The 27716-nt window shown below is 35.6% G+C and overlaps 2 protein-coding genes across 3 annotated transcripts; both read right to left on the bottom strand.

The window, feature by feature from the left end:
• Positions 1-782: 782 nt before the first annotated feature.
• Positions 783-16562, bottom strand: LOC101217384 (RNA-binding protein 28). Its single transcript, XM_004148505.2, has 18 exons — positions 16384-16562; positions 16084-16144; positions 15686-15722; positions 9249-9379; positions 8917-9084; positions 8753-8831; positions 8386-8519; positions 7616-7755; positions 4828-4878; positions 4663-4745; positions 4527-4581; positions 4314-4434; positions 3314-3797; positions 3013-3226; positions 2793-2863; positions 2075-2243; positions 1860-1989; positions 783-1677 (listed from the first exon to the last, which is right to left on the bottom strand). The coding sequence occupies exons 1-18, from the start codon at positions 16495-16497 to the stop codon at positions 1019-1021; spliced, it is 2901 nt and encodes a 966-aa protein (XP_004148553.1). The 5' UTR covers positions 16498-16562; the 3' UTR covers positions 783-1018.
• A 5003-nt stretch (positions 16563-21565) lies between these two features.
• On the bottom strand, positions 21566-27477 carry LOC101210626 (hypothetical protein). 2 transcript variants are annotated; one of them, XR_004218166.1, is made up of 6 exons: positions 27179-27477; positions 26286-26724; positions 25763-25809; positions 24678-25659; positions 23251-24546; positions 21566-21981 (listed from the first exon to the last, which is right to left on the bottom strand). XR_004218166.1 is itself a non-coding variant. In XM_011660245.2 (5 exons), exons 2-4 carry the CDS (start codon positions 26599-26601, stop codon positions 24703-24705), a joined length of 1320 nt encoding a protein of 439 aa, XP_011658547.1. In that variant the 5' UTR covers positions 26602-26724; positions 27179-27477; the 3' UTR covers positions 23009-24546; positions 24678-24702. The 2 variants fall into 2 exon arrangements, 1 of the variants encoding a protein (XP_011658547.1); XM_011660245.2 differs by lacking the exon at positions 21566-21981 and having other exon boundaries at positions 23009-24546.
• Positions 27478-27716: the final 239 nt, after the last annotated feature.

Raw genomic sequence — 27716 nt, 5'->3', positions numbered from 1 at the left:
GTCTTAAAAAAGTCTCATACATCTATTTAATAGTCAAATACTTTTTTTATTTGACAATTAACGGTAGGTTAATAACAACAAATTGAGATTAGTATTGTTCGTGATCTATCATTCTGGATTAATAGTGAAATAAACTTAAAACTTAATTTTAATTTAAAATTTTAATTGGTGAGAAAAAATGGTATAAAATTTGAAACAATTAGAATATTTTTTTAAAACTTTTTTTAAGCTCAAGTACATTTGCCAAAATTTTCAAATAGTTCAGTGGCATTATGAAAAAATATTTTTAAACATTTAAAAACTTAAGGGTATTTTTTAAACATTTTTCTTTTCTTTTGTAATTTAACCAATTTTTTTATATCCAATATATTCTATTTGATTATAAATAGTTAAATTAAATAGTTTTGTAATTAACGTTCAACATGAAAATATTCATCTTATTATAAATGATACAGTTCAATACAGATATTGTAAATACATATTTAGTACAGATATTCATAAGCTACATATGTTACTAAAATTTCAATCACCTCTTGTTAAATTACGTGTTATGATGATATATCATACATGATTATGATATATCATACATGATTACATGTTATGATGATATATCATACATGATTACATGTTATCATGATATATCATACACTTCATGCACCATTCCATGTCACTGTGAAGCATAACGTTTTGGTAAGACACCACAACTGTGTTCAATTGTTTTTTTCTTATTGTATGAGAAATCTATTTTTAAGTAATTAAATGGTCAATTAGTGTATGATTACTTGACAGACTACATTGTTGTTATTTTAATAAAAGTTACTGAGACAGTGATTTTTAACCTTTAAAGAACAGTTAAATATTTGAATACAAAAATGTTAACTCAGAGACTATATGTTACACTTCCTAGGCAATTAATCTTCATCCAATCTTGCCCATACAGATTTCAGAACAACAGAAAACAAACAAACTGTAATATGGAGGGTCAAAGAAACAAATCCTAGGCTGCCAAAATTTTAATTTATGATTGGAACCATCTTCTAACCTGTTTAGTCCCTTTCTTTTCACCATCCGTTCGGTCTGACCTTTGCTGCAAAAACTTGGATTGATATTGTTCGATAAGCACATCGAGTTTATCTACAATATCCCGTCCTATTGGTTCCTTGTTTTTCTTTGGCCTCTTCCTCTGCTGCTGCTCTACTTGATGTTTTACCTTCTTTTTGTGTTGTACATCAGCTTCCTGGGAAACTTCTATTTTCTTTTCAGAATCCATGGATGCCGGTCTCTTGCTTGATTTTTCAGGCATCGAACTTCGTCCTGGTTTTTGTTTCTGTGACTCGTTTGTATTTCCAAAATCTGGACGTGTTTTCCTCTTTTTTCTGTCTCTATTGTCTTGCATCACATTATTGGATACATGATTGTCATTTTCATCTTCGTTACGATTCTGTGCCTTCACCAGATGATTATTTCCTATTGCTTTCCTTTTTCTGGAATTGTTCTCGTTTGAATGGATATCCCTAGCATTTGTATCAGAGTCATCCTTTCGCTGCCTTGCTTTGGGAATATTGGCAATATTATTGTCCTGCGACCAAGCTTGTAACTTGGCTTTACGCAGCTTCAGCGTTTGAACATTGTCAATAGCAAACTCCACGATTGGGCGATTTATAGGGCCAAAAGTTTCTACAAGAAACCAGAGACTCATTTAGAATAGGATAAGGGACAAACTATGTTTCTGCTCCTAGTAAAACTAGAAGGTAGTACCAATGTTCAAAGAACCACTATTTTCTTTTAGTGGCTACCTCATCGCATTAATTTTAGACGTGTCAAGAATTAAGAATTATCAAATGAAAAAAATTTACTACCTGGATTGTTGTTGAGAACTCGCAAGGCTACAAGGGCATGCTCATGCTCAGAAAACTCGATAAAAGCGACTCCACATGAGTGATTTTTTGTCAGCATCTTTCCTTTCTTAACATCCTTTAAGAATTTAATCTGCAAAATAAGATTTGAATTAAGGTTAAAAGGGAAAAATATTGTAACTTCTAACAGATTTCCTTCATTTCTGGAAAGGCCAAACCTGGCGAATCACGGGCTTTTGCTTCGTAGCTCGAGAGGTAACAGCTTCAATGCAAAGTTTGTGAAGTTCTTTTTCTTTCATTGATTTTGGTAAGTTATGTATAACGAGCCTAGTCCTTGAAACATGAAAATTTGGAGATTGAAGCTTGGTTGTTCTTTTCTTTTCCAGCCTGCACATATGATGGGTGAAAAAAGTGTAATTCAGTTGGCCATAAAATGAAAAAGTTTCAATGCTAGGCTTCGTAAAGGGAAAATAAATAAATAATTATAGTGCTAAAAATAATTTGACATATATATTAAGTAGAATGTATTTCACATCAAAAAACCAAAACTGAAGTAAATAATCATGTTATAAGCCCATGTAATGCTAACAATCCTTTCATATTTGGTCGGGGTTGGCGGATGTGTTTTTTTGGCAATCTCTCTTCTGTGTTGATATTTTGAAGTTTGACATCTTGAATCGCCCTGTGCTTTGTTCTTGTCCATTTTGATTGTATTTTCTTTTTCTGCTTCATTTTTGAAGGATTAATCTTTGCTTGGAGACATTTTCATTAGTATGCCTCCGTCCTTTGTAGCTTTGTTTTGTATGCTCTTGTATTCTTTTTTTCCTCACTCAATGTTTGGCTACTCATTAAATAAAAAAGAGAGACCAACTGTTTGGCAGAAGCTAATATGGAAAGGATAATTGAGCAATCAATATCCTAGAAGAAGATACTTACCTTTGACGTTTCTCCATGTCGCTAGCAGAAACTCCTTCAGCAGCTGGAGTTCCCTCGAGAATAATACCTTCCTGTAAAATGTTTGGGTCCATGTCATTGAGCAGAAAGAAGATCCGACCATAATACTAAATAAAGAAAACCAAAACTGGAAATCTTGGGTTATAGGAAAGTAGAGGACACTTTTTAAGCACCGAAGGAAAAAAAAAGAACAGAAAAAAACCTGTGCAAGGTAAAGATTCCGGTGGTCATGATTGTCATTTTTTGACTTCTCCAATTCCTTGTCTTGAGCTGATTTCTTATCCAAGGCATTCAATACTTTCAGTTGCCTGCCTTTCAGAAATATTCCCACACCAGATGCAGCATTTGCAGAAGAAACAGCAACATTAGCAGCATCTGCGGTTTTAAACTTGAGAAAACCAGTGCCTTTAGGTCGCCTGCCCGGAATAAAAGAGTCAACAAAAAAAAAAACAGACTACAATGGATTAAGTCAATAAACAAATAAACAAATAAATAAATCATACTTTGTAACTTGATGAAGGACTGGCACAAAGGATAATACTTCACCGAATCCAGAAAACCGCTGTTTCACTTCTTCATTATCAATATCAAAAGGAAGATTGCCTATATAAACCGTTCTCTTCAAATCTTCTTCATCTGTTTGCTTAAGAATAGATGTCTTGCTTTCACTTAACTTTCCAGGTTCATTTGATACTTTATCAGACATATCGGATGATTTCTTGGATGAATCAAAATCTGGCTCCTTGTTCACTTTAGATGGTGGGTTACCATCAGTGAGAGAAGGAAGAGCCTCTTTAGCCGAAGATGAAATTAGAGTTTCAAGAACTTTTCTTGCAATTTCTGTTTCTCCTTCAAAATCAACCTCCGAGGAAATATCCTCTTTCTCCGAATCCTCTGAAGAACTTTCAGATTCGTTATGACCAGTATTTTCATCTCTGGAATCACTACCACTAATGCTACCTTCTCTGTCTCTTTCAGTCTGATCCTCTGAAATCAAGGTTGTGTGTTTTATAAAGGGTAGAGGCATTATTCTATTGCACAGGTAATAAAAGGAACTCTTCCCACTGAACTAATTCAGCACATAATATAACTAAGAATAAGAGAGATGGAATCCTTTTCTCTATGTAGAAAAGTTCATGAGTTACAGATGACAACTAGCACTACAAGACCATAAGAACTCAAACAGTGAGAACAGTGTTAAGAAGACTAAAAAGCAACTGAAGACTCCTACCCATACCAAAATATTTTCAGTATTATAAATTCCTCCTACAAATAAGAGAGAAGAAGACAAACTTATATACAGCCACTATGCATTTCGTAACGGAATCTTCATAATCTTCATTTTCTATTTACCATTTCGAATATCAAAGAAATATATGTAACCAGATAATTTGAACCAGAGAGCAGTGAATGACAAATATTTAAGTAGGTATAGACACCAAAGATAAGGTGGTTCAACCGAACATGTAAAGTGACCATAAAGTTAAATATACATTGACTAACCGTCATCTGAATCAACTGGAGCAGTAGCACCACCACCAGAACTATATATCTTCTTTGGAACAGCCCAGTCCACAGCTATCGTCCTTTGACCAAATTTTTTACCATTGAACTTTTGAATAGCCTAAAAAAAAGGAAAAAGTGTACAATTGACTTGACGGCACTTCAATTTCAAAGCTCTATAAATGAGGCAACTCAAAACATAAAAAATCATACACTCTCAGCATCCTGCTTGCATGTAAATTTGACAAACGCAAACCCCTTTGATAATCTGCAAAAGAAATCCACGTGGCTGTTACAAGGCCTGCAGGCAGGAGGGTGGGTGGGTGGGGAGAAGTATTCAAACCATTACCCAGTGTCTGAATTTTGTGGCATCATCACATCCCACACAAATCCCGCAGATGAAAAGGTATTCTTTATTTCTTTCTCCTTGGCCTGCATCAATGTGTAAAAAGCTTGCTTAGTCAACCTGTTGTCATAAGAAAGTATGACAATTGCTTATTGTGTAACATGTAACCTTAAATGGAAGATTTCTAACAATAACTTTCCATTTCTGAGTTTTGGACCCCTGCAAAGAAAACAAATACAGAAAATTTTAGACCATCCAAGGCAACTGAAAAATAAAAATAAATAAGCAACTATGAGATCAGATTATGAGTGATTGGAGCATAACATTTGACACTTCAATAATATAAAGACCCTAACTAAATAGACTGGACCATACAAGATAATTATAGAAGTCCTTAGCTATGGCAAACAAACGCCATATACTTGGCAAGCCATCTAAACCTAAGATTCAAAAAATTAGGTATTGATGCATAAGGATTTTAGGCACATAAGAAACCCTTCTATTTTTTAAAAAACAGACAAAGATATATATATTTATAGAAATCAACAAGAATAACTTACTGTAGTTTGTACAACACCAAGAGGCCATATGATGCACAAGAGCCCAAAAAGAATCAAAAGAACTAAACTTATTGTCGACCATCCTAATATTTCTTTCATTCCAAAGATGTCATAAGAGAGCGTGGGTTGCACAACTCCATAAAATATTTCCTTTTCCACTAAAGCCACCCCCATACAAACCCTCCATCATCCAGACATCAATTCGCAACTGGAGACACCCATCCACCCAAAAGCCTCAAAGTTCCTATTTCGCCCTTTGGATGCAAACTCACAGTGTAAAAAAGGTAATTTAAAGTCTCAACCTCCTTCTGGCAAAGCAGGCACATGGAAGGGGAAAGATTCCAATTAGGAAACTTCCTTTGAGCTTTTCCTGGGTGTTTGAGACTTCCATAGGCGAAGGACCAAAGTAAAAACTTCGTTTTCTAGGAATTTTTGGTTTCCACATAAGATTAACCAAAGGTAGATTAACTTTAGTAGCCCTATTGGTCAACTTGAGGGAAGTAGATTTGGTAGAAAACTGGCCCAAAGATTCCAACCTCCATATAAGTTGTCCTTCGCTCTATTCACCACCCAATCAGTTAGCATCTGAAAAAGAGTAATACAATTGCCAATTTCTCTATCAAACAATCTCCTTCTCAACCCAAGATCCCAAGCTTGACTTAAATCAATCTGCCACCACAACATTCTTTTTTGAGGAAATAGGGTAGATGTCATGGTACAAGGAAGGAAGAGGTTGGGCAGCACACCATCTATCCTCCCAAAACCCATCACCCACCACAAAATCAACAAAGGTATCAAATTGTTCCTTTTGTTTTAAAATGCCATTCCAAAATCTGAAGCAGCCTTTGTCTTTTGGCTTTACAGAACTCCACCCATGCTCCTCCACGCAGATAGCTCTAATCACTTTCCTCACCACAAGGTGTTTTCTTCGTGACAAAACCTCCAAAGCCAACAAGAGAGCAGAATTCTTCTGATTAAGAGAGCCGATTCCCAACCCCTAGTAAATCGTGGGGAGAGAGGTCTACTTCCAGCTTACAAGATGGGAGTCTGGTTTACCAATACCACCACCCCAAACAAAGTCCTGAATTAGCTTTTCCACTTGAGAAATAAATCCCTTTGGAGCCTTCAATAAGGAGAAAAAGTAACAAGGTAAACTTTGAAGAACCAATAGAGCAAGAGTAAGTCTACGACCCTTGGAAAGGACCAATCCATGCCATTATCAATTTTAGTTTTAAATTTTTCCTCAAAAGCTACCAAATCCTCCTTAGCCACGGCCAACCCTTTTGAAAAAATCATTCAGAATAGAATTTCTTACATCAAAGAATGAGATTTGCTAATAACTCAAAAATAAGAAGATTGACAAAACTCTAAGAAACACTCCTATCTAAGATATCTAACAATTTAGCTGTAAAAGAGCATCAATGCAAATTGCGCCAGAATCTAACGAAACTGACTTCTATTGTGGAAGATGATACCTCAATCAGATTTCCATAGGACATTTAGTGGAGAATAGGCCATCATTATTGGATGCCATATTCCAAGGCTCAAGCTTTAACTGGAAGTAAGGATAAACATATTTTTAACTGCTTAAGTACTAGGAAGAACTGAAGTCTATTGGTTTCAGAAGAAATTTAATGGAATGTGATGGGGATGGGTAGAGATGATGCTTATAATAGGCCTCTGGACCAAGTTCATATGAGTGAGACAACAAAAGAGGGAACTTGGATCTTCCAGTGTTTTCTACTGCAAATCTGTCTTCCACAATCTTAAAGCCACACAGGAGGTTGCTTCTTCCAATACTTAAAAGCTCATTCCAAAAACGCCCCAAAAATCAAAATCTTCATATACTTTTTATTGACAGAAATGATGTAAGATCAAATTCAAACGTGATATCCTTCCCTCTTACCAAGGTGACCCTATATAGAAGCTATCAAGGAACTGACAAAAACAAATGCTCAAAATTGATTCATCTAATGCTCTCTTTTCTTAAAAATTTTGGAGTACTCCATTATCTTCAATTTCCACCAGGTCTCACCAAACATTCGATGATAGATTTGCTAACAGATACCATATTATGGATAGATATTATTTGAGCTATTTGTACTGGTCCTATAATATATCGAGGAGAACAAAAGGTACTTGAGGAATTCACCTTTGCAATGACAAGATCTACAAATGTTCAACAAAATATTCATACGAGGAAAACAAATGCAAATGAAGTATGATTTAAAAAAAAACTAAAAATAAAATGAAGACAGGAGAGTACACAGCTAAAAGGTTTGACCATGGTCTTGTATTATTTCAAGGGCACAGAGTTAGTGTAACCCATTTAAGAAGATGTAAATACTTGACAAAGATAAAAAGATGTTCACAGTAAAGTTTTATGTATGATTCACCTCCCCACCCAGTTGGCGAGCCCATACAACACCTCCTTTCATCTCTTTCTGGTGTAATATAGCAACAGCAGCACGTGCAGACTTCACACTATCAAAAAGTACAGCAGAGACATCCATTTTGCATCCATCTCGTAAAATACCTGAAATTTCATTTGAAACTAATAAATGAAATATCATGATGAATTTACAGACTAATTAAGACCTTCTGAGAAATCATTTTTACTAACTTCAAACTATCAAAGATAACAAATCCACCACCATAATGAACTTGAAACACTAGATACACACTCGATCCATTGGCATAAGAAGAGAAGAAAACTGGTCTTCTGAGTTCAGTTATGAGAGTCTAGAGAAAAAAATATAAATATAATCAATCAATCATTGAGGAAAATGCATTTGGAACTTCAGTCTAAAAACAAATTTGCTAAACATATTGCAGAGACAATCTATCAAGTACAACAGGCAACTGTGAAGTTGGGCAAACACTGCTCAGGGTATAATGAATTCAATTTTAATCGTAGTGACACATTAACATGAACCTGATGTCATCAAGAACAATAACTTAACCAAATCCAATTGACTACTTCAACAGAAACCAGATATTAATACAACCTATCCCTATCCACAGTGCTCTAGAGCAAAAACAGCAGGAACACGAATAATTATATTCTAATCTTTTTTTTTCCCTTTTTATGTATAGACAAAAAACTAATAATAAAAAATAACTACTACCCATGCACATAAAAACAAAAGACATGATTCTAATGTACCATGTTGTTCAACTTCTTTTCTGGGAAGAGGATAGACAATTGAGCATACGCCACCAACATCTCTCACTTGGCGGTGAACATCTTCAGCCATATCACCATCAAGAAGACCGCCAATGACAACAGTCCGTGCAATCCTTAACAACCAAAATAAGGAAAATCAAGGGAAGGTAGCATGCACAGCACAGACGTACCAAGAAGAAAAGAAAAGTGGAAGGAAAGGTAATGAAATGCCTATTCCTTCAATTAACCAAACAAGAGGTCAAGAAAACCCAACTACTTTATTATCCAAGCCATTATATCAGAGATTGTATTTAAAATTCATGAAAAAGAAACAAAATAGAGAAAGAATGAAAAAGACATTGATTACCTTTGCTTTCCTGAATGACCCTCTTTATCCTCTAGATAACTAGAAAGTGGAGCTAATTTTCTAGCACTCAAATGTCTCTCTGTTACATTGTTAGAAAACTTTAGAAAACGTGCTTGCAAAATATGTTGGGAAAAAAGTAGTATGATCTTAGATAAATGAGTAACCTTTCCCCTCAGAATTTGAAATTGTTTGTTCTGCCCTTTTAGAAGTATCTCGTTCCTCATTGATTGGTTGTACATCCCTTTTAGAAGTTCCTTTATCCTTGGTAGTTGGATGTTCTTCCATTTTAGAAGTATCTCCTTCCTCGTTAGCTGCTAGTGTAGATCCAGCAACTGCGTTAAAACATAATTGGAAAATATTGTATAATCAAAATCCGAGAAACCCCCTCATTCAACTGAAACTGGAAAAACAAGAAAGAAATGAGAATAAATAAAATTCTAGCAATCTGGCAACATGCGGATTTTAGAACTTTCAAAATCTCATGCACCACATCAACCTTGATTTTCTTTTGACCGTCTCTGCTCAAGGGGAGCTCGATGCATAGCATGTTTGACAGTAATTTTGCGTCCTTCAAAAGACAGTCCATTTTTCAGCTGAATTGCTCGATTTGCATCTTCTGCTACAGCACTGCAATCACATTCAAAGAATTCAGCAATGTTAACAAATAAAAGCCTTCATAGGATAACTGTGGGTAGTAGCATAGCAATTTAACAAGAAGGCTTAAAAAAGAATAAGAAACTAGTGTGCTTGTGGCTAACGTCAAGCAATGTTGATTATCAGAGGATTGTTCATAGACAATATAAAGAAGATCATAAAAGAAGATCATAAAAGAATATCCTAGCAGTAAATAATAACAAAAGCACCTTTAGTGTGAATTGAGGGTAGATAAACTATAATTAAAAAATGGAGGGGATAATTTACTCCAAGATAAAACAAGAAAAGAAGTGGCTTTAATAAAAGTATAGATGCTTTGAATGTGCTTCGCTTTAATAGACAAGCAAGCAATTAACACAGTTAAAACTAAAAGGACCATCAATTGCATAGAAGATGGAACAACAAAAACAAGGAAAAACTAAATCTTAGCATCCAGAGAAAGGAGGTATATATAAGCATCTAGTATATCTATTATACAGAGGAAACAGAAGCATTAACCCTAAACCCGTGGAATCTCTAGCTTCTAAGTAAAAGAAAGCATGTTTACAGCTGTAATAGCAACTCATCCATTAGACTTCTTCCTATTTAAATAACAAAAGGGAACAAGCTAAGGACAAGGGAGAAGAGGGCCCTCCCCAACAAAGACTAAAGAATAAGAGTCTTCCTGTTGTTGAAAATCATAGAAAGACTATAATCACAAAAGTTTTTGGTGTAATTCGTACTCCACCAAGAAGAAACTTGGAATACAATCTAAAAAGAATCAAAAGAATTATAATTGTCTTAAAAAATTCTACTATTCCTCTCTTTCCAAATACACCATAAAAGGGAACGAGTAGCACAACTCCGCAGAATGTTACACTTCGGACAATAACCTCTGCTATTGAGCCCTTCCAGCATCTAACTATCAACCTTATTAAGAAGACAAGTTTCCGAATTAAAGATTCTAAACGAAGTATTCCACGCTTTTCTAGTAAAGATACAAGGCAGAAATAAGTGGTCCAAGTTTTCCTCCTCTTTGAAACAAAGGCAGCACATCCAAAAACTGAACATGGTGTGCTGGATTTTTTTTTTTTGAAGTTTCTCATGAGTGTTAAGACTTCTATTGGCAAGCAACCATAAGAAAAACTTCACCTTTTTCGGGACTTTAGTCTTCCAGATGTAACAAACCAAAGGTACAACAATGGCGAGGGATTTCTTGGTTAATTTAACAAAGGTAGACTTTGTAGTAAAATTACCGGTAGCACTAGGATTCCATTCAAGACTATCATGATCGTTTGTTGGGGCCCCCCACGAAGGAAGAGTTTCCAAAATAGTGGCCACGTTGTCAAATTCATTATCTGACACATTTCTTCTAAGACCTAGATTCCAAGAGCGGCTAACATTACACCAGCAGTCGGCAATAAAAGCATCCTTGTTTAGCAACAAGGAGAACAAATCATGAAATTTTTCTGCCAGGGGTTTAGCCTCACACAAACTATCCTTCCAAAATCTGATTTTAGTTCCCTTTCCCAACAAAAAGGTCGAGAAATTAAAGAATGTCTCCTTATGTTTCAAAATGCCAGCCCATAATCTATAAGACCTTCCCCTATTTGGAGCTTTAGTAGACCAATCATTCTCCTCTAAGCCGTATATGGCCACAATCAAGCGTCTTCATAAAGCATTGTCTTCCATACAAAATCTCCACAGCCATTTGGTCAAAAGAGCATTGTTCTTTTGCCTAAAGGAACCAATCTCAAGGCCATCATAACAAATCAGGTGAGCGGTAGAATCCCACTTGATAAGGTGGGCAGCCGATTTAGTAAACCCCCGTCCAGACAAAATTCCTAACGATCTTCTCCATTCTATTGATAACACCAACCAGAGATTGCAAGAGGGAGAATAGATAACAATTGGTCCCTCCCAATAGAGAAACCCAAGTAATTAAATGGGGGAGTATCCACCATACAACCCAAGGTATTAGCATAAGAAACCTCTTTCTTAATGACGTTTCGGCACCGTTAAGGGACAAGCAGCTCTCCCAAGAGAAAAAGATTAATCATCCTCCACCAAGCCTCCAAATTTCCAACCTCCCACGAGGAAAAGAGAAGAGTATCGTTCGCGTACTTAAGGTGGTTAACTCGCCAGGTAGATTCTCAAAATGGAAAACTTTTAAGGTCCTCTCGTTACAGTAATGAATAAGGCAACTAAGGGCATCTCCCACAATCATAAAGAGAAAAAGGGCAAGTTGATCTCCCTAACGAATGCCCCTTTTGGCAGAAATCTTTCCCCTAGGCCTATCGTTGACAATGATCGAGAAATTAGTTGTCGATAAGCATCCCCAAATCCATCTCCTCCTTCTCTTATCAAAGCCCCTAAGCTTCATAGCCATATCAAGAAAAGATCAATCCACTTTGTTAGGCTTTCTCAAGGTCGAGTATGGGTCAGGGGGCTAAAGATATCCCATCTTAAAAACAGCTTCTCTGTTCTCTTTTTCACTAAAAGGGGCCTCAAGAGAAGCTAGAAGCTTGTAAGCTAAGGGCTCTCCAGTTGAGACCATCATAAATGAACAGATAGGAGGTCTTTGTGCCACACAAATTTGAAAAGAAACTAAGAATCTCATCTACATCTCATTTTCCGTGACAACAGCCTGCCCCTCATTGCTCACCAAAGACGAAATTAAACTCTTACTTTTACGGGCCGATATCCATTTGTGAAAGAAGCTTGAGTTCTCCTCCCCTTACAAAGTCATGTGATTTTACATTTCTAAAACCAAATTCTTTGCTCCTTAACAATAATATCAAGTAAGGCCCCTCTACACTCTTCTCTTTTCGCATCATTAGCCTCATTGAAGGAACCAGACTCTTGAAGCGTATCTAGAGAGTTCATCTTATCAAGTAACGCTTGCTTTTCGAAGAAGATATTGCCAAAAGTTTCTTTGTTCCAGCCCTTCGAGAAAACTTTTAGACCTCTTAATTTCTCCATGAAGGAGTAGATAGGCTAGCCATCAACAATCATACTGTCCCACCAATTCTCGATAATTTTGGGGAAGTTGATGTGTCTATCTACACATTTTCAAATCTGAAGGGAGTATGACCCCATGACTGCAACCCAATTTCAGGAGAGTCGAAAACTGATCAGAGGTGGTATGCAAAACTTTATCTACCCTAACTTCTCTAAACAATCAACCCAAGGTTTAGAAAGAAGAATTTTGTCGAGTTTCGACGCAGCCGGTCTGATCCCAGATCTGGACCAAGAAAACAGACCATTTCGAAAGGGAATACCAACTAAATGCATCTCCTCAATCAAGCAATTAAATGTATTCATACTTCTGGTAGACCGATCACTTGAGCTCTTCTTGTTTATCCATCTCACCACATTGAAATCTCCCCCAGCACTCTAACTACAAAGGCCATATAACCCAAAAAGTTCTCACCAAAGCTAGTCTATAAGCCTATAAGATGAGGGGCCATACGCACCTATGATCCAACCAAAAAAACCAACATTAGTTTTACAAAGAATAGAGATAGTGAATTGACTTTATATAGAATCAATCATAGTGATTGAATCCTCTTTCCACATTAGGAGAATACCACTTGAAGAGTCATAGGCCTCTAAAGCAGCCCACCCAACATAACGACTACTCCAAACAGACTTCACCAATTTACTGTCAACAATGCTAACCTAGACTCCTATAGAAGAACAACATCCAGATTGAACTTCACAAGAAAATCTTTCACAACTACTCTTTTGGGGCGGGCATTAAGATTCCTTACGTTTCAAGAGAGGATTAATATGGATCACCATCGAGGCTGTGGAAAGTACTAACTTTAGCTGCTTGAGCATACCTTTCCCAATTACCAAGCAAAGCTTTAACTTCTCTAGTAAGCTTCTTACTACTCAAGGAGGCCTCACCCTTTCCCTGCAGCTTCCCTTTCCTAGTCACCACCCGAATGCACAAGTTGTACTCAAGAAACGCCAAAACCACTTCCTTACTCAACGGAAAATGATTTAGTAGTGTGGCCACTTGTTCCAATTTCGTTGCACTCTCAATTTCAGTTGCCTTATCATTAGGTAGGGGAAGATCATTGTTTTCCTCCAAAACCATCAATTGGTGGCCCCCTTCTTTGTTTCTGTCATTAGAACCATCATCTTGAAAAAGGAACTGAACTTCGGTGGAATAGTTAGAGGTTTGAAGTGAGACACCGATTTCTAAGGGAGCAAATTTGTTTTCAGAAAGGAGGCTACCGAGGCTTGAAATAGAGAAATTAGAGTTTGGATCGTTTTCAATTGAGAGGTGAACCAAGGTAGAATTCGATGCCAGAGAGCGGTCACTTTGACTTGTAGAGCAAATCATGCTTTTCTTAAAAAATGGACGAATCTCATCTTTTTAGCAAATTTAGTTTTTTTTACTTAGAGACTTTATGAAAAAATGGGTCTAAAATGAGGAGTTAAGCCTTTTCTCTAATAATATCACTAGGGTGCGCCTCATAGAAGATAGGCCTTTGATCAGTAGTCTTTCATCACGATACCTTTCCTTCTAATAACAGAGTGGCCCATTTCAACAAGTGAACCCAATAGAAGCGGTTTGAGCTCCAAATTTGAACTAACTCCATGTACGTCTGATTCATCATGGAGAAAAAGATGGTTCTTCTCAGAATTTTCTGCCACCCTGTATCGAGCCAGAGACCTATGTCACATTGACCGTCAACCTTGAATTCAATCTCTCCACACACCAAATATCTATTGGGTTTGGATCCTAGCAACCCAGCCCTTTGAAGAATCCCTCAGCTTGTTCTGACGAGAAAAAGCCATGGATTCCGGCAACTTTATCAATGAGAAGATTGGCATCCTATAAGGTCGCGACCTGCACAAGGTAAATTTTAGAGCCATCTATCAATTTGAATTCAGTCGGGATAAAACTACAATAATTTTCTTTAACTTTCATGGCCACTTCCAGACATTCAATGAAACTCGAGTTTTCCTTAGCGTAATCAATAAATCCTCCAAACATGTCACCAACTACCTTGAATGCCTCCTCATTCCATAAATGCATAGGAAAATTCCTCAATTTGATCCATCCTCCGTATGAAGGTATAACCAACATTCTTCCATGTTTTTTGGATCCCATCTTAGGGCCATACGTCTACCCTTTATTCAATGTGAGAAGTTTCGCCAAAGTTTAATCAGGGCATTTGAGCAAAGCATTGTCAGGATGAAACGAATTGATGATAAAAGAGCATTGCGTTTGCACTTGGAGAGCTTCCAAAATTCTACTCCAGTCAACATGGAAGTCACGTTTGGTGACAATCAAAGTGTCCTCCCAACAAATCTTTCTGACCCTTTTTTCCCCGGTTTCTACTCTCCTCATCGAGGTGACAAAGTGTCGAGCTTGGAAACTTTTCAGATTGAGAAAGCCGCAAAAGAGGAAGAGACTGAAGATGTTTTTTCGAGTTGGGTTCTTGGGTAGGCTTTTGAATTTTTCTCTTCTCGAAAAAGGGGCCCTAGTTTCATCTTCACCATTCAAAAAGTTGAGCAGTAGGCGTTTGAAGTGTTCCCATCTGTTCAAGTCAATACTAGAAGGAACGACAAGGTTTCCTTTTTTCCCCGATTTCAGCACCTGCAATATCTCAAGAAAACTCCCTCTCTTGTTTGTCATTTTTTGAATCCATATGAACCCATCATTACAGAATGTCTTTCAAAAGACCTTTTGGGACTTCAGGGCTTGTAGGACCTCCTCCAAAGAGTCTTCAACCAAACAATTATACTTCCCTCTCCTAAAAGTGCGTAGGACTTGTCAAATGAGATTCAATTAAGCGGATCACCCTCCCTTTGTTGTTTCTATCGAACTCTCAAGTAAAGAATTTATTCTCGATTTTTGTTGAAAGCTGTCATGGTTTCATCATCATTGATTAAGGGAGGAAGTATCGTGAGGCAAAGGACAGTGGAGACGGTGGATGGGGGAGGATGATGAACGGAAACCCATCTCTCACTCCCTCTAAAACAATCTCTCTCTCTCCCCTGAAGGTTCGCTGAAATGATGGTCTGGTTTAAAAGTGATGGACAGTCCAAAATCGATTGCCTTCAATGAGGATGATTCCTTCTTGTTTGCAAAAAGAAAATTCTCTGGTTTTGTGCAGCTCATCCATTAGTTATCACTTATCAAACTAAAGAACCTCCATAGAACCCAACTATAATCAGACAGATAAAATTTGATTAAATAGAACCAAAACGTTTGGACAAGTAGAGGAAAACTACAAGGGAAATAACGAAAATAATACAATGCATAATAATCAGACTTACAACTGCACGAATCCAAAACCACGATGCTCGGTTGAACCTGATGACATAAAATAAGATAAGTTTTAAACCATTCTCAATAAAAAAATATCTCAAAATGACATCTGAAAATTTACAAACGTAGAACACAACATTCGGTTTCCACACGATCCCTAAAAAGGAAAATGTAGAATGAAGTTTTGGCCGAGTGATTTTTCAATGAAAAGATAATAATAACAATAAAGCCACGATTCAATTATCTCATAACAGCACTCCATCTATTCGATCAAATGCTCCTTCATAGTATCCAAATCACCAAATCATCAGACATCTCAAGAAGCACAAGAAATGCAAAATAAATAAATAAATAAACAAATAAGCAAGAAAGGGAATCCGAGATAATCATGCACAGACGTACTTACCCTTTTGGGTAACCATGAAGCACCGCCGGACCGGTCCAACATCACTGAATGTTTCTTCAAGCTAATTGAACATAGAGAAAACAGGAAAGCTCACTAACATTGCATAGAACAACAAAACAATCCGAAAGAAATAAAGTCAAAGCATTTCCTGAACTGCTTGCATAACCAAAATAATATTCGATTGCTTGCTTCTATGAGTCGAGCTCAAGAAGAAAAGTACAAAAAGAACCCATACGTCTCACACTATTCAGCTCAATATATTTTCTAAGAAGACAAGCAGGGAGTAGAGGAAGTACGAACCTGTGAGTTGGTGAACGAGTACGGGAAGTTGTTGACAAAGACTGTGGAAGGGCAGTGGTCGCCGGCGGCGGCTCCCTTATCGGCGCCGTCCTTAAGCCTTCTGTTCTTTCCCATATGGTTGCTTGAAAGCTTTTCGGCGGACCGCAAAAAACTGCCGAATTCTTGAACGTGTTTGTTTCAGCTCTGAAGCGTAGGAGTTTGGAATTTGGACGCCTAAATTGTATTGGGCCAACTTTAATGGGCCTTAAATGAATTGGGCTGGGAAAGTAAATAGATCCCTGTAATATTTTGGGCTATGGAATGGAAAACTTGCACCGATTGACTAAAATAAGAGGCCGAAATGAAACACGGGAGTTGGAGGATATAGCAACATTTGATGTTAGTTTTTGTAGTTTTGGGTTTCTTAAAAAATACATATATAACAAACTGCAAAATATTGACAATTTTGATAACTGTAAAAGTTCACAGGCCTACAATAAATATTACCAAAAATGTTACCATCAACATATCATTGGTCATACGCTTGCATGTAATTCTTCTTTTAAACAATCATGATACGCAATCGTGTATCATTTCCTACACGATTGTTTAATGATGAAAAAATACTTTAAATCTAAACGATGGTGTTGATCACGCTAAACTATCATATTGACTATGGTGAGCGATGATTTAGATCATATTCACATAATTGTTTAGTTCTTTTTAAACGATGAGAAAAATGCTTCAAATCTAAACGATTATGTTGACTAGGTGAGTGATCGCTTAGATCATATCAAAGTGATATTTAAATGGTATCTTAATATTCTGGAAGAGGAACAGGAAGAAAAAAAGAGAAGATGAAGAAAGAAAGAAAAAGATGATGAATAAATTGTAAAGAAGAAAAAGAAAGAGAAGTGACGAATCATCCGCGATATCAATGTCAAATCTTGAAGTTATGAAAATATTTGACTTTCTTCATAAGTTTTTTATTTTTGTTACGCACGTCATAAATATTTTGATTTTCTTTTTGTTACATTTATGAAAATTAACCTTTTAATTTTTGGTAAAATTGAAATTTATTAACATTTATGACAAAAGGTTGTGATTCCCATTTTTACAACCTTAAAACGTCCTTGAGAATCCTAAATACATCGTAACTAATTTATTAAACTTATGGTATTGTATTATTTTAAAAAGGGTAATTGTAATGGATGACCATTTAAGGAATGATAATTAAGGATATAGCAACATTTAAAAAAAATTTGCAAATATAGCAAAACTATCGTTGATAGACTTGTATCAACTAATAGACTCGTATGATCTATCAGTGATAGACCAATTTTTACAACATGATCTATCAGTGATAGACTCCATCGTTGATAAAATTTGACAAATTTTGCTATATTTGCAATTTTTTTAAAATGTTGTTATATACTTAATTATTTTGAATTTAATTGCTAAATTTGTAACTATCCCTTTTAAAAATTTATTTTTTTCTTTTATGTCTTCTTTTATTATTTCTTCTTTCGTTTATTTTTTTCTTTTACATTTCCACTTTTTTTTTTGTTGAAGTATAGAAAATCAAGTAACAAGTATCTAGTATTTAGTATCGTGGATCAAATAGCTAGTATATAACACATAACATGTGTCGTAAAACATAGAGCATAGAGAATCAAGTATTGAGCATTAATAGCATTGTGCTCTCTTCATTGAGTATTGTGTGGTGTTCTCAATTGCAAGTGTGCAAATGGTTTACAGGAAGGAATTGATAAATTCACAAGGTGCATGCAACCGGAATGTAGATCACACCTATGGAAAAATAACTACCCATTTAACAAAATTTAGATCGTCAAAGATGCAGTGTTTGAACATAATTTAGATCTAGCTGTTAAAGTCACATACATATATACGTTTATAAGAAGGAGAAGAAATCCAATGTTGCTTTTGTTATGTTAGGTTAAATAACCATCTTTATATGTATGATTTGTGTTTTAATTTATTAATATAATTTGGTCGGTCTAAATCTCTATAATTTGATTATACCTCTATTAGTTCTTTTAACATAGCAATATAATGACAAGAACGAGAATAAAAAAAAAAAAAGATATAATGACAAGAACGAGAATAAAAAAGTTGAGGTTAAAGAGGCAACAAGCTAATGTACGAAAAATGTGTCGATTGCACTACAACAAATATCACTTACGATAGTGTCAAACAAACGTTATTATGAACTTTTCATAGTGTTATCAAAATGCGACAACAACCCATGTTATTGAAGTTTCATGACTAAAACTCCATTTCTGACAATGCAACATTACTACTGTAAATTTTTTTCATAGCATGGAAAAAAATCGGTATGGAAAGTCTTTTATAGCGTTTGTACAGATGTGTAAATGATGCAGAAAAGTATTCTATCAATAACCATTAATTTTTTATAACGTTGTGAATAAGATGCTTTATCGAGATCATGCTAGTACCTAACTCCGAAATTTATTCCCCTAAAATAAAGAATGAAAGTTAACGTGATCACAATTTGTGTAAAAGTACATGAATATCATATCATTTCCATAGAAGACTAATATCTTTATTTCTTTTTTACATTTAAGGTACCATTGATTTCATCTTAAAAGATATCGTTAAAATCATTTACATATCAATATCTCTACACAATAACTGTCATATTAATTAACGTGCATGAATGACATCATTAAATAATGTACTCATGCATGCATGCATTTCTATTTAATTTACGCAATAATAGTTACCGTAACTATTTTCGAAACAAAAATTCAAAAGTTCAAAGTTAAGGAGTGCAATAACTTTTCAAGGTTGTGATCTAAGGGTACGCCGTTTCATAAAATAACTAAAAAAATTTCCAAAAAAATCATTTATAATTAAATTAATATATACAACTAGAAGTCAGTTAATTAGACTTCAACATACAGTTTTTCAATATACACATGATCAAGGAAATAAAGAACAACATAAATTAAAACCATTACAAACTTAAACATAGTTCAACTAGATTATAAGCTATTATTATTCCCTTGGACCAAAGCTTTAGATATTCGAATTATACTCAGTCTTTTGAGAAAATTAGTTTAGGAGAGAGTGTGTATTATTCATGTGGCAATGAAGGGAACGGAACAGTGAGAAGAAACTCGTCGACAATGAAAGGGAGGAACATTGATTATTATTTCTTTGATATCAGAATGTTTCTTCCTTTTCTTAGCATCAGGATGTTTTGGTTTCTTCAAATCTTCTACACTTCGAACATCGGCTATGCAAGCAAATGATCTTGCTTTTCCAGAATAGTATCTCGATAAACCTCTCCTATACTCAAAACACCAACAAATAACATTATTGTTATAAACGATTGTGTAATATCTAACGTCTATGTTTGAAGTGTTGGTTAAAACTCGAAAGAATAATAATAATAAAAAAAAATTGTCACTTGATCACAAAATGTGATTTTACTATTACGTAAGCTTCTGCAAAAGTAGATGCTAACTAAAAATAGATTCAAATAAAAAAGAATATTTGAATAGTGAAAAATTAGGCACATAATTATTGGAAGAATTTACATAAAAACGTATATGGATGAATTGCTTACTTTTGAGGAAGATTTGTTCTAAGAGAACCCATATCAAAAGCCATCATGCTGTTTCCTTTATCTTCCATTTTTGCAATAATTATAAAGAGAAAGGAGAAGGAATTGAATTAAGTGTTGTGGCTTAAAGGGGCAGAGAATATAAGAATTATATAGAACAACTATGTCCATATACCATTCTATTTTATCAATGGAACAGAATCAATTTCTCCTAAGCATCCATTTGTTCCATCCATTCTTTTTCTCATTATTAAAACTAAACATTCTTCACTTTTCATCTTCATATGGCTTAAAATGTGCATGGTTGTTGTAATGGTAATTGACCACCACAATATAATAGATTTTCAAATTTTAGATATATATTTCTTTCCCTAACAATTTTGCTTTTAGATTTCAGCTGATGCAATTTGATAATCATTTTGTCTTGAAGTACTGTATCAGATAGCAAATTAGGTTTAGGGTTTTACAAGTATGACTTGCACCTTTCAAATTTTGCAAATATAACAAATATGTGACCTTAGAAATCTAGTTTCTTGTCCAGGTTCTTCGTTTCTTCATTTTCTTTGAAGCTGCGATTACTACGGTAGTTTTCAATTGTTTAGCCGAAACTAGTAAGGTCACTTCTTGATCCTTATCTCGATTTCGTCTTAACGGTATGTGATTTTGATTTCGTCCATGTGAGGTTTTTGGAGTTTGATTTCTCTAATTTTTAATGACTTGGGTTTTGATTTTTCTTTTGAAGTTCAGATTTATCACCTAAGCATAACTGATGCATTATCAATGCAAGTGTTCAACAATGTATCACTCAAAAGGTTTCAACAATGTAAATGGTGCAATGTCATGTCTATATTTAGTGTACAAGCCAGCATACAAAACTGAATCGTTATCATTGTTTTTTTTAATCATTATCAACTAGGTTATCAGTGGTATAAACAAATAAATGACTGATAATTAATGATAGATTAATCTAGTGAATTAAGTATATCGATTGAGTGCATAAAACATAACACCAATGTGAAGGGTACATAGTACATGAATTTGAATCAAATGTACCAAATACATATATCGTGTCAACAGTGTATTCGTACTTACAAGTGCATCAACATATAAAATCTATCAAGTGTATCAAATCTATCGAGTGAACCACTAAAGTACACAAGTGTTACAATATTAACTGTATCGAGTACACTAAACTTATAAGATGGTATATAAAATTTAGGGAAGTGAATTGTAAGAGAGGATAAATGTTAAGCAAGAATGTAGAACTGAACTTCTTGCTATTAAAGTAGAAAGTATGAGTTGAAGGCTTAATTTAAAAACCTGTTTTGCCATATCTGCAAGTTCTTTTGTTTTCAGATTTTAAAATTTGAAATTTATGCTGAGTTTCTTTCCATTTTCTTACCGTAGTTTTCACATTTTTTTTTCCGAGAACGCTTAGATTTCTAATCAAATTCCAAACACAGAAATATCTTTCTAAAACTACACTTTTGATTTAGTTTTTTGAAACATCAGTAAGAAAATGAATAAACACAGAAATTTATAGCAAAGAAAAAAAAACCAAAAACAAAACAAACAAACCATATAAGCGAAGCCTGAAAAATAATTAAACAGCTAATATAAAAATCAACTCGTTAATATTTACATTTTCAAACCTTAGAATCAATCAGAGACGAGACCCAAAACTATTTTCTCCTAAATATTTTTGTTAAAAATATTGAGACTAAACAGACGTTTGAAATTAGAATAACTAAAAAAAACATATCTCATACAACATGAACAAAAAACTACTACATAGAGATTTAAAATTCAAATTATTATGATGGTCAGATTCTCCATGGTGAGTTGATCTTTCCTTCCATAGCCGTGGTGGTCGGGACTCGGAGAGACCATTTTGGCAGTCGTGGTGGTCGTCATGGGAGAAGCTGAAGGCACTCCTCTTTATATCTTCCTCCCCTTAATTTCTCTTTTTATTCTATGTTGGTCTTTTCTTCTTCCTCTTCCCCCTCTTCCTGTCATCATTTTATTCTTCCTCAGAATGGAAATGATAACAAGATGCAAACAAATTCATAGTGGGTGACTAAATTGATATCAAATTATCTAACTTATCATTATTATTACACTTTAAACAAGGCTAAGTAACGGATGCTCAACATGTATGCTCAACTGTTTAAACTTTTGGTCGAAAGTGAAATATGTCCACTTTATAGTAATTACTATTATTTTTTACATTTTGATTGCATAATAAACAAAATTTATGAAAAACGACTTCATTGAGCACGCAATCATGTTCAATTTTGGGCATCCACTCGATTCTCCTGTGAATGCAATTAATAGTAAGTGAAAGGAAAGGAAGTGAACTAATATTAGAAGCAAAACATAAGGTTTATGTAGAAGGCCCATAAATTTTTATTTCTATCTCAAATAATGTGATAGATTGACCTAAAAAAATTAGGCAGAAATGTTATTTGACCTGGTTTTTCAAAACAGAAATTTATAACCAGTTTCATTCTTTTTTAATATCTTCTTTTTTTTTCTTATCTCTCTCCATTTTTCATTCTATTTCACTCTATAAACCCTTCTTGTGGTATTTCACCCAAAAATGCTTCCTTCCCTATATTTTCCTTAGACGATTGCATGAAAAAGAATAACACTAAGCAAAGTTGTTTCATTCTTCCTCCAGTAATGAGTAACAGCCAACGACATCTTGTATAGTTTTAGTAGATACCCAACGAACCAAATGTAGAAGACACAAGGACGATAGTGCACTAGAATGAGAGCAACGAGGAAGAAAAAACAAAAATAGAGAAAACAAATTTAAAAAGCTCGTTGAATTTATTCTTCCATAAATTTGGAAGTCATCTATACAAAATTCCCTTTGATAGTTTAAGAATTTTGAACAAGCTAACACGTGTATGTTTATTTTCTATGATATTTAGATCAGTGACATTTTCAAGCTCATTTTGCTATGATTATCTTTTATATATAATTGAATAGAAATGTGATTTCCTCGAGCTCGAACTTGTAAAAATGTTGATGGAAATATAAGGATACGACGGAAATTTAATACGATGGAACACTATCACAAGTTTAGTGAAGTTTGCAACATTTGAATCAAACCCGGAGAGCAGTATTGGAAGTTTAAAAAGAGCAAACACCAAAACAAAAACGAAAATTGGAAGAACAAACTGAGAGAGAATACGAAAATCACAAAAGTGATTTTTGATCCCGAACATATCCAAAGTGAAACGACAAGTAATAGTTCAGAAAGTTGGACTCACCGAAGCAGAGCCTGACGTGGGAACTAGAGCCACAATCTTCATCCTTCTCATGTGGCTGCAACGGCTGCTCACCGTCGCCATAAGCCACCTCCTGAACCACCTGCTGAACTACCTTTAACATCAGAAGCAGTCATTGCCACCATCCTCACCATCACCACCAAACATTAGTGACCCAAGCGACGTGCCAACCTTGGTTTCGACGTCACTGAGCCACATGGGGTTGCCATGTTCATCAGTCAGCACAACCGGATTGTGCTCGTCGGTGAGTCGGATGGTTGCCACGCTCGTCCCGTACATCAGCCATTTTCTCTATTCTCTATTCTCATTCCACACATTCCACACATTCCACACCCAGACAAAATGGACAAAATAATCATACAAGCAGAAGCTAAGTACCTGTCTAAGCCTAACACATCATCCTTTTTGGGTTGCCACGTAAGAAATTTATGGAACAGGTGTCAGCTTTTGAGATGAAACCAATCTATATCCAACATATTTAAGAACCATATCTATCTTGTCTATTTTAGCTTTTCTAACTTCTGTAAGGTTAGGTCATTTCTCGCCAAATTGTAGGAGTAGGAGCCTCAGCACAAGCCAAAAACAAACTGGGGGAAAGAAGCTATATTCTCGAACTTAACACAAGTTTTTACCATACATGCCAAGCAAGAACAAGGAGTTTCTAGAGACAGGACTAATCGAGATGGAGTAACCCACATGTGGTTTACTCTTAAAAGTACAAGAAAATTTAAGTTGGAACACAGGTTGAACTATTGGTCAGTCAATATTGTATATTCTAATTTTTACAGTCCAATGAGAAATCAAGAAAAGCCCGTAATTGAGAAAAGATTGGAGTCCACTGATCGTACCTGATGTTTCCTTGTTGGTTGCAGCGGCAAACGATAGCTACCCGTGGTCAGAGAAAATGATATCTTGCTTGTGTAAAAAAAAAGAAATCAGAGGTAGTCTATCAGAATTCATAACATAAGTTTGATGAATGCATACAATGGTCCACGTCAAAACATATCGAACTGTACAAGATAAGAATGAGAATCGCCAATCTAACGCGTCATGATGCAATTCAATTCTTTCAATCTTGTTTATCTGAACTGTTACTTCTTTTACCCTACGTTCTTATATACAGTGTTGTTGACTCCACAAACTAAGCCTGTATAAATTTCATAAAGAATTATCCAACTATCCAAACCTAGGGATGGTGTAGTGTATCCCCTTAGTCAATTCTATCTTGCATTCTTCATTTTGTGTACCAGCCTAACTATCAAAGGTGAATTGTGGAACCTGCGTTCATGAACAACTGTAAGTCAAACAAGAATCCAAAAGAGCTTATATCGGTTTCCATAGGTTGTATGTGGAAACAAGATGAACTGCCAAATGAGAAGAGAACATGCACACGAGATGGGGGAGCTCACCTCCCATAAGAAATTATAGAAAATGTCACATCTTAGTAGATCTTGACCATAAAAATCCTTTTCTCTTCGCTGTGTTGTTACTTTCTGGCAGGGCTTTGGTCCCTCCCTTTGAGCCAAAGGAGAAGTGACGCCTCAAGAAACCCCTCCCTGAGGAACTTCTCAAACTGGAGCTAGAAGACAACTTAGGACACTTCCCTTGTTGTCCAGTATTTATAAAATGATCAAGCATGGCAGATTCGCTGTCAAGACCGCTATCAGCAATGCGATTCCTTAACCTCTTATTTCTAATTTTCGACTCTAATTCACCTCTAAGTGCCTTTTCAGACATCCTTAGTGTCTGCTTTTCACCAAATGAACATATTGGGCAGGCTGGATCATACTTGCTAATTTCAGGAGTCATACTCTCCAAACACTCAGCATGATAAACATGTCCACATGTTAGTACAGCAACAACAGACAGTTCATTGTTAGCAATTATCTTTTGGCTGGTCCATAAAGATCTCTCCACCAACAACATTGAGCAAATTCCGCAAGCTTGCGAATCAGCAGAAGGTGAAGGCGAGAATAGGCTGCAGGATCTAACCATCTTCTCACGCGCAAAGTCAAAGGATTCACTACCAAAGGACCATCTTCCCCTATGAGAAGTTGCCATGAGCTCAGAGAAAGCATTCATAGACCAACCGTCAGAAGACCCACCATGTGATCCCCGTAATGAATCAATGCTCCCAGGGATTGCACGCCTGTCCTCTGAAACTGTGTAGCTACTTGGTGACTTGTATGCTGGGATGCGATTGCCAGATACTTGACGTAACAATCGATGCCCGGGAGAACAGTGAGACAATCTCGATGAGGTCAGACCGGTGGAAGGAATGTGACTGTGGGTTGATAGAGGGGATGTTGACAAAGATGAAGTTGAAGGGATTGAAAGGGATACTTTTGCAGGAGATGTAGAAGCTGTTGCACATTCTGTGGCTTTCTTCACCTAATTCAGTAATAGAAACAACTTCATACTTTAGAACCATGATTACCCAGTGAGAAAATAATGAACGATGTAAAACCGTACATGCAAACAGGGAAAACCCTACCTGTTCCAAACTAACATCCGTGGAAACATTTCTTGAAATTGAACGACCTATAAAAATAATAGGAAAATACGTGAGATGGGGCGTCGAAAAAATATTTGTAAAGTCATACTACCCTAACACCATGGCAAGTCCGGCATTTAGCTGTTCCCCATTTCACTATCTTCAGGTTGAGCTAGAATCATTGCAATAAAAAATATGGTGCATGACTGACAGGCTTTATCTTGACAATAACGTGGAATTAAAATATCTGCGGGGAAGCAGCCAGCTATACCAAACCCACACGCCAAGAAGATTGAATTTAAGGTAACATAAAAGAATTGAACTCTGTAGTGCTATCAGTGCTATTATCTTTTATCAGCACTCATTTAAGTCCCTCACTAGTAATGCATTATAAATCAATTCCTCCCACCCGGCCACCCCCACAAAACAGGAGAAGAATTCCCGCACCAATATCTATGTTTTAATCAAAACTAATATAACATCATGTGAAAGAAAAATGATAAACGTAAAAATAGATGGATACCTGATGTAGGAGTCCTCACATTCGTCGTGCTTCCTTCAGAAACTGAGGAGTTTTTCCATGTCTGTCTACGATAATGTTCCAATGGACTACCCTCTTCTGAAGCATATGAGGATTCATATTTGAACTCTGGCCTATCATTTCTACTTACTCCATCTGAAATCGAATTCAGGGAAACTTCCTCACCAACCACTCGCCCAGGATGATCCCACCGAAAGCTCCAACTCGGCGAGTGACGAACATTCCTATGCTGCGTTTCACTACCAGATCCAACCCCAACAGTCTTGTCTCTTGCCGCAACACAACACACAGATCCCATATTTCAAAAGCCCGAAATGAGATTTTGTATTCTTTGCTGCATATCACTTGTACTATCCAATCTGTAAACCTTTGAAGACCCCCAAACACACCAACTCTTCTTTTTAACAAAGCCCCGTCTTATCTAAAACCAAACACAACATGAACAAACCATTATCATCACATAACACCTAGAAAGTTAATACGCCAATTTCTCCTCCATAACCACATTTCTCAAGCACCAAATTGAATAAAGTAAACACAAAATATCAATATATCCCAAGAAAATAAAAACCCCTAAATGCATAGCACATAACCCTTCAGAGAAATTAAACACGAAAGCATAATCACACAACACCAAAAGAATCATCAATTTAAAATATTCATATTAAATAGCAGATAAACCATTAAAACACCAAAAAAAAAAAAAAAAAAAACCCCGACAAATCAACACAGATGGAAAGAAGAAAGAACCAATCAGATTTCGAAAAGGGGTGAAAGCAAGTACGAACATGGGTTTGAAATCAAACAAATCAAGCATCAAATCCGAAGAGGAAAAGAAGGAAAGTTGAAGAAGCAGAAGTGGTGGGATGGAATACCTTGAAACGGGGAGAATCGAGGAAGAGAAAAGGAAGAGGAGGAAGGTTGGTTTGTTGGTTGGTTGGTGATGATAAAGGGAGAAAGTGAGATGAGAGTGGTTGTTGTTGAAGAGAGAGTGTTTGTTGACAAGGTTAGGGCTAAGAAGGAGGGTGAAGGTGGTAAAGAGGTCAAAGGTTAGGGGGATTTCAATGGCGGTTGAATAAGAAAAGAAAGAATGCGCGAGGAGGACTACAGCAATGTCTAAAATGAAAGATGACGACGACGACGACGACGATGAATAAAAACGCATTTATTTTCAACTTTCAACTTTTGTACTCTCCTAATGCTGACAATTATTATTCTTTTTCTTTTTCCTTTTTTTTGCATCTAATTATCAATTTTTAAAATTATTTTAATTATACAAAATGTTCTTTCATCTTTAAAGTTTATCTAAAAATTTGTTCATAAAATTTTTAAAATTTCTAACACACATTCAATTTTCAAAAATAGCTTAAAAATATAGTTGTTTTTTTATTTTAAATAGAAACAGTTAATATC

This window comes from Cucumis sativus, chromosome 7 (assembly GCF_000004075.3).
Source record: "Cucumis sativus cultivar 9930 chromosome 7, Cucumber_9930_V3, whole genome shotgun sequence".
Lineage (NCBI taxonomy): Eukaryota > Viridiplantae > Streptophyta > Magnoliopsida > Cucurbitales > Cucurbitaceae > Cucumis > Cucumis sativus.
Note: the sequence above shows the minus strand (reverse complement) of the source record. Positions and strands in the feature narration are given on the sequence as shown.